Source organism: Pistacia vera, unplaced genomic scaffold (assembly GCF_008641045.1).
Source record: "Pistacia vera cultivar Batoury unplaced genomic scaffold, PisVer_v2 Contig749, whole genome shotgun sequence".
Classification (NCBI taxonomy): Eukaryota; Viridiplantae; Streptophyta; class Magnoliopsida; order Sapindales; family Anacardiaceae; genus Pistacia; species Pistacia vera.
Window position 1 is genome coordinate 853263 of NW_022196611.1, and position 8075 is coordinate 861337.

General features: G+C 37.2%; 1 protein-coding gene across 1 annotated transcript; it reads right to left on the bottom strand.

The window, feature by feature from the left end:
• Positions 1-2227: 2227 nt before the first annotated feature.
• On the bottom strand, positions 2228-4339 carry LOC116115637 (scarecrow-like protein 15). Its single transcript, XM_031401775.1, has one exon. It carries the CDS (start codon positions 4153-4155, stop codon positions 2530-2532), a length of 1626 nt encoding a protein of 541 aa, XP_031257635.1. The 5' UTR covers positions 4156-4339; the 3' UTR covers positions 2228-2529.
• Between the last annotated feature and the right edge of the window lie 3736 nt (positions 4340-8075).

Genomic DNA, 8075 nt, shown 5'->3' on the forward strand with positions numbered 1-8075 from the left:
GTTAAAATGGATGGAAGAAAGGGTAACTTAGACATTTGAAGTTCAATTTATCACTGCTTAAAATGTTACACTGCTTACTCGAACCAAGACCACAATAATCAGTTAAACAAAACATATAAAGTTATTAACCACTTGGCTAAAGACAACAATGGGTGCGTTTAGTTTATTATTTTAGATAAGATTTTGGAGATAGTATTAGGTTGTTGGATAGTGGAGTATTACGATGTAAACTTTAAAAATTTGTGAAAAAGCCCTTAGGTTTACTAATTTAATTAAAGACCCTAATATATAAAATGAAAAAAACACCCCCACCACCTACAGTGCCAGATTCCGGCCACCACAGCCGGAATCTAGCTGAAAAATTTCGTTGTGACATAGACCGGTCGGATCTATGTCGTGACGCTTCGTTATGACCTTTTCCGACCAGATCCACTACGAATCTGGCTAGAAAAGGCCAGATCTACGAACTGTTGTGGCTACGACGGCCGGAAAAGGTTGAAACGACGTCCATCTTTGGCCGTCGTTGACGGCAGATCTGGCCTTTTCCGGCTAGATCCATTGTGGATCTGGCCGGAAAAGGTCAGATCTTGCCATTACAGGCTATTTCCGGTGGCTGTGTGACTATTGTGATAGATTCCAGCTACCATCGGCGATGGTTGTCGGAATCTGGCAGGTATTGGTGGGTGGAGGTGTTTTTGTTAGTTTTTAAACTTTTCTGGGGGGTATTTATGAAATTAATAAACTTACAGGGTCTCAACATGATTAAAAAATAGACTAATATTTTGGGAATAACGTGCCAAGCAACATTTGAAAAATAGGATTGGGAATATGGATAAAAACAATAAGCCAAACGCACCCAATGTTATTATATTAATGCCTTACATCATATAATCTAAAAACAAAATTTGAAAAATAACATACTACATTGAAAATTTCTGTAAAACTATTTTATATTTAATATTATCAAATTAATACACTTAAATCAATATTTGCTTATTAATTTTAATATTTAATAATACTGAAAATATAAATTTAATATATTTCAAATACCTGTAAAATATTTTATATTTAAAATCACTAAACTTACCATATTTAAATTAATATTTGTTATATTACATTAAATATTTAATTATAAATATAAAATATTTAAAATTCTATAAAAGTATTTTAATAAAAATAATAGTAAACTTTAAATATTTTTCCACAGAAATTAAATAATATTATAAAAAATACATTTTCTTATCATAATTTTTATTGATTAATTTTTAAAAGAATATTTTAAATACATTTTTATGAGATTTTAAAATATGCTTAAACATAAATTAAATCTAACATTTTTTGTTACGGTATACAGTTTCGTGGCAGGCACTAAATAGAATGGTTAGCTACATCGCTTTGCTCTTTGAGGTAAATCCTAAGATTTTCATCAATGATAATTTTATAGGGGTAAAATGGTCAAGCTACAATAAGTCATGGGTTACAATAATCAAACTTGGTTTTCCATCGCATCTTTAACGTCAAAAATAGACGGTAGGGGGTGTTAGTCGCAAATCCGAACTTTCTCGGAGCAAAATTCTTCGTAGATACCTTCAGGGGTGTATTGGTTCATAACCCAGGTATGGGGCGTAAACAGCTAGTCCGAACTTTCTGGGGGCAAAGGTTTATGGATACTTTCAGGGGGTGTAATTGTGAATAACACCTGCAGATAATCATTAACGGGAAGAAAGTAAGGAGAATATCTGTGTCATGATTTAACTTAAAGATAAATCACATTATTTTGATGCCTGATTAGATTGTATGGCCTCTGTCTCTTTTTTTGTAATTATCAATAATAAATCAGCAATTAGAACGAAATCACACTTGGACAAGGCATCATTGCATACATTAATGTGAGAGAATAAATTTGGATTTTGCTGTCATATATTTAGTTTTGTATGTTAAGGAATTTATAAGCTACAACCAACATTGGGATTTTGCTGTCACATATTTAGTTTTGCTGTCAACAAGGAGTCCATGATTTTTGGATATATTAGGTTTTAAGTTCCATGCATGTAGGTTATTAACAGGATGATCATTCTAGAAATTTATCCGATCATCAACTTTAAGACCTCTAAGGATTAATTGAGATATGTTCAAACTAACCAAACACCTTCAGTGACCCAAAAAAAAAAAAAAAATTATAAGCTACATCACAATGGCTATTTCCATTGCACAAAATACTGAAGAATTTTGATTTAATAATTAGAGAAGTTCCCTTATATTTATAGATAGTTCCCCCAAATGCATTTGGTTAGGACTTAGGAGACGTTACATTAATCCCCAAAAAAAAAAAAATTCAACTAAAAACAGAGACACTTGGGCAATATCCATATCCAACCTTCTTTCTAGCAATACAACAGTCAACAGCCATAAAATAAGAAACAAAAAACCAAGCACGAAACAAATTAATTGGTTGGAATATATTTAAATTCCTTTCCACCCCATTTGCTCCCAAGTACTCTACTACCTAAGTACCCATTTTACCCCTATCTAACACCTCCATACCGACGTGGCAACGAGGGCCCACTGATGCCAGCAAAGCACCAACTCAGCTTGGCGTTTAGCCACTTGGAACCCTCTCACCTGCACCCTCCCTAGCAAACACTCCGCCTGAAAATCTGCAAACTGACTCAGATGCACCGGCCTCATTCCCGCCCCTGAAAACAACTCTCTCCATGGTGCCACGCGCCTCAATGCCCCCTCAACCGCCCCAGTTATCTTCGGTTTCAGCAAATACATTTCTATTTTCCTCGCCCACTCACCACTACCCATCGCTGCATCAAGGGATTCGAACACCATCGAGTAATATTCAAGATAGTTCACGAAATTCCTTCTAAAAGACAACGTTGCTCCAGACTCTGTCCACCCTTCATTATCTACGAATACCACCACACTTGGAGAAAGTCGTCGCACATCATTGACAAACCCCACAGCGTTGTTTGTTGTACCTAGACGCCGAAATATAGTTGGAGATAGAACAACGGCTATTCTTTCACCGTCCATGAACTTAACTGCTTTGAAAGATAACATTTCGAAAGTACGGACAAGCACAAACTCGATCTGGAACCTGATTCTGAGATCTTGAGCGAAGAGAATAAGAATATCTTTGATCAGTCTTGTTTCGGGGACGTATTCTTCAGGTACTATAGCCGTGATACGAAGAGATGTCGGGTTCATCATTTTATTACAAGACTGCGCTTTTTCAGCTAATTCTCTCATGAAAGAGGCGTACTGGCCACCGAATCCGATATCAAAATCTATTATGTGAACCAACGGTGGTGATCCTTCAAGGGATTCAAGAAGAGCTTGGTTGGAAGTGAATTGAGTGAACATGGGGATGGGAGAGATCCCACTGAAGGCCTTGTAGGCTCTGATAGATTGTATAATTTCGGAAATGGAAGAGAGGCGAGTTGGCCGAGTTGACCCGATGAGGAGTGAGTTGAGAGCTTCTTTGAAGAAGAACGCGGCTCTTTGGAGTGGTTTACCAACCGGTAACTTCAGCTTTTGATTGAGCCGCGCCAATACCCTCTGAGCGAGTTGTAATTCATTCGAGTCGAAACAGTCTGCGGCACGGATTAGCTCCTCTATACAATCAAACCCCACGTTCAAGTTGGCACTAGTATTTTGGAAATTGTTAGGAAACTCAAAATTACTAAAACTTTGATTCTGGTTTAGGTTGATGTCAGGAACATTAAAATTAAAATCAGAATGAAGAAGTGGAGTGGAATCAAGTGGCTGACAAGAAGTGAACTCAGTGAATTGTTGTTGAATTTGAGGCTCGCAGCGAGGTAACTGAGGATTACACTTGAAAGTAGGAACAGAATCATCATCTAAACCCAGCTCCGTCATGATTGAATCCCAGTCCATGGCTCGCATGACATGCTCCTCCCACTCAGGGGGAGGAGGGTCTTGAATGGTGCAAGTGTCGGTTGCAGTGGCAGGTTTTTCAGGGCTTGGGCTCCGGCGAAGATCAAGAACAGAAGTTGGTTCATAGCATGAGTTAGAACCACGGTTAGTTTGGTTGGTACCAAAACTTATGTTTTGAGCTATGTTTGAGGTGTTGAAAAAAGCTGGCTTTGGGTTGTTGTTTTGTGTTGGTTTAACTGGAACCCTCATAGCGAAGAGAAAAAAAAAAGAAAAAAAAAATTATGGAGGTCTCTCAAACAAGGATAGAGTGGTTGATTAGAGCAATTAAGATGGTGGGGAGGGGGGCTTTTCATGGTTATGATTGCGGGCTTTTTATCTTTGCGTGTGTGCATGGGGTGTAGTATGGAGATGGGATTAAGGCATACATGAGAGACATGGTTGGACACGGGTCAGACTACTCTTTTATCTCATTTGAAGCTTCTAATTCACGTCACTGCTTTGATTTTGCTTTCTGGGATTCGCAGTTTCATTTTTTGTTTGCTCAGCTAGCTACCTTGTAGGGCCTCCTTTTCTTGCGTCATCAAACAAACAATATTCAATATTCAATTTTATATTTTTATTTAAAACAAAGATTAATAGTTATGAAGTAGATTTTTCTTCTCGAAGATTTGAGAGACGATGCGAGGTGAAATGGAAATAGTTCCAAATCCAATTAGGATTCAAATTTTTAATTGAGTAAAGTACATATTCCCACCCAAGATTTGATAAAATCCGAAGTTAGTACCTAGATTATATTTATTCCAGAATTTTTAGGGGGGGTTTAGAGGGTATAATTACCATAATGCCCTTAACCTTAAATTAGTAGAATTATAAACTTATCATTTTATTTTCAAATTATGTCAAAAACACCCTCAGTTACTATACACCCTCGTCAAACCTGGGTTGTTTTTCGATGTTGTCAAACCCCCTGGTCACCTCCATCACCTTCCCTGTAGTCCGTTGTCCAAAACCCCTATGGTTCCCGACTCATTGGTCCCTCCAGTCGCCGATGCCGTTAGGCTTAGGGTTTCGGTGCTCTTCATCAAATTCCGGTCGATTCCAATGGCGAAAATCCAATTGGACACCACCACTGCAACCATCGTCTCCAAATCTATAAAACCCTTATGTCCCCAGCAACCATTTCGTCGCCATTTGCCGGCTGATAGTTTGTGTTCATCAATCATTTTNATGGTGGGGAGGGGGGCTTTTCATGGTTATGATTGCGGGCTTTTTATCTTTGCGTGTGTGCATGGGGTGTAGTATGGAGATGGGATTAAGGCATACATGAGAGACATGGTTGGACACGGGTCAGACTACTCTTTTATCTCATTTGAAGCTTCTAATTCACGTCACTGCTTTGATTTTGCTTTCTGGGATTCGCAGTTTCATTTTTTGTTTGCTCAGCTAGCTACCTTGTAGGGCCTCCTTTTCTTGCGTCATCAAACAAACAATATTCAATATTCAATTTTATATTTTTATTTAAAACAAAGATTAATAGTTATGAAGTAGATTTTTCTTCTCGAAGATTTGAGAGACGATGCGAGGTGAAATGGAAATAGTTCCAAATCCAATTAGGATTCAAATTTTTAATTGAGTAAAGTACATATTCCCACCCAAGATTTGATAAAATCCGAAGTTAGTACCTAGATTATATTTATTCCAGAATTTTTAGGGGGGGTTTAGAGGGTATAATTACCATAATGCCCTTAACCTTAAATTAGTAGAATTATAAACTTATCATTTTATTTTCAAATTATGTCAAAAACACCCTCAGTTACTATACACCCTCGTCAAACCTGGGTTGTTTTTCGATGTTGTCAAACCCCCTGGTCACCTCCATCACCTTCCCTGTAGTCCGTTGTCCAAAACCCCTATGGTTCCCGACTCATTGGTCCCTCCAGTCGCCGATGCCGTTAGGCTTAGGGTTTCGGTGCTCTTCATCAAATTCCGGTCGATTCCAATGGCGAAAATCCAATTGGACACCACCACTGCAACCATCGTCTCCAAATCTATAAAACCCTTATGTCCCCAGCAACCATTTCGTCGCCATTTGCCGGCTGATAGTTTGTGTTCATCAATCATTTTTTGGTGAAGTGGTGGACGGCAAACGGTGAGCTACCCTGGCTGGGAAGGTTAGGGATTTTGTAGGGGAGGATGCGAGGAGTTAAATGATGGTGGTGGTTGGGGTTGTCACCGTTCAAAACGGCTGAAAACCGACAAAAACCAGTCTCATGTCGCAGCTGCCATGGCCAGCGATCAACGAGTGATGAGGGCTTGTGAAAGGTATGGTTTTGTACAAGGGAGGATAAGGGTTCAAATGGTGGTGACAATGGTGATTTTGGGTGGAAGAATTGCCAAAAAAAGGCAAAAAACATCGGGGACACCATCTACTAACGTGCATCGGAGGATTGTTAGAGGCAACGATCTGCTAACGTACGCCACCCATGTAAAATGATGAATTTACCCCTTTACTGTTACATCAAATATTTTTCTATCACTTTAAGGATGAAAATCTGGAATAAATATAATATGGGATACCAAGTTAGAGTTTCGTCAAATCTTGGGTGGGAATATGTCGTTTACTCTTTTTAATTAGTATTTATGCTTTCATATAACTTTAGTAGATTTTGTCAAATCACTTGAAATATATTTTAATACACTTTGTATGATTCCATTGCAAACATGATGCAAGAGTATACAGGAGGAAGGATAGAGATACGAACAAATTTGATCGCCATTCACCCTGGTCTGGTTTGTCTTCTTTTAAAGAGACCCTGTTTATCCCAAACCCTATTGAAAGAAACAGGGGACGATTCAGAACCCTAAAAAAATAAGTCAGAAATAGAAATGAAAAAATAATTCAGAAATAGAAATGAAAAAATAATTCAAATTAAATTAAAAAATAATAGAGTTCCAACCTAATAGAAGCCACAAATGTAGTTTTCAAGCAGTAAACGACAAACAAGTCAAAGCGCGAGCGTTAAAGTTCCATTGAAGTTCCATTGGTCCAACTCCATTATAACCAGGCCCCGCTAAAGTTCTAATAGAAAGCTAAAAGAAAGAGACACCACCTCCTCTCCCTGTAGTCACATCACCTTCACAGTATGGACCAGTCTTAGAACCTACTTTATTAAACTTCTTAATTAATTAACCAAATAGAAATAGGGTATAATAGAAATAATGTTAAACTTACGAAAAACTAAAATAGAAAGATATGAAAATATATTATTCCTTTTACTAAATAATGCAAAAAAGAAACCCCAACCCTAACAGTAACAGGTCCATTTCACATCTTTACTGAAATATTCTCTTGAATTTACGCTTACAGAAAAGATTTTTTTAGGTGAGATGCATCTTAAAGAGAAAAAGAGTTGATCGAGTATCCATCGTTGGATCATCCCTAAAAGTTACGGGGTACCTAAACGTTTCAATTACAAATCTCTCCTTATCTTTTTTTTATTTTTTTAATAATCGAGAGTGTTCGGACTAACTTATGTATAATTCAACTAATTTTTTTAGATATTAAAATTGATAATCAGAATAAATCTCTTAAGTAATTATCCCTATTAACAACTTAAAAAGATGAAAATCAGAATATTTTAAATAATTCACTAAAAATCTTAATTGATCTTCTCTCGCTACCTCTTCACTCAAGAATCACCAACCGGTTCACACGAAAAATTAAAAAAAAAAAGAAAAAAAAAAGTTAAAAAATTTCTTTTAAAAAAAGGTTATTTAGAATTGTTGTTGACGTGTGCTGAAAGTAGGACCCACCAAAAATTCACATGGTTGTCCGAAGTGTGATATGATTGGATGGATACGTCTTTTGTTAGGGACCCACTTGGGACGGCTTTTGTCGGATATGCATGTATAGTCAGCGCGTTAAAAACACGCCCACGTAGGATAGCCTTTGCCCATGGCCACGACAAGAGAGAGAGAAAGGAAGAAGAGAATAAGTTCCTTTGATCTTGAAATGGTGAAGGGTCATATTTTGCATTATTGATTGATTGATTGATGGATGGATGATAAAATCAAAATCCATCCGTCCATTTATTTACTAGAAAGAAACAAACTATCTCCACCTTTAAGATAAAAGCTTGCCCACATACAAAAAGATGTTTTAAACCCTT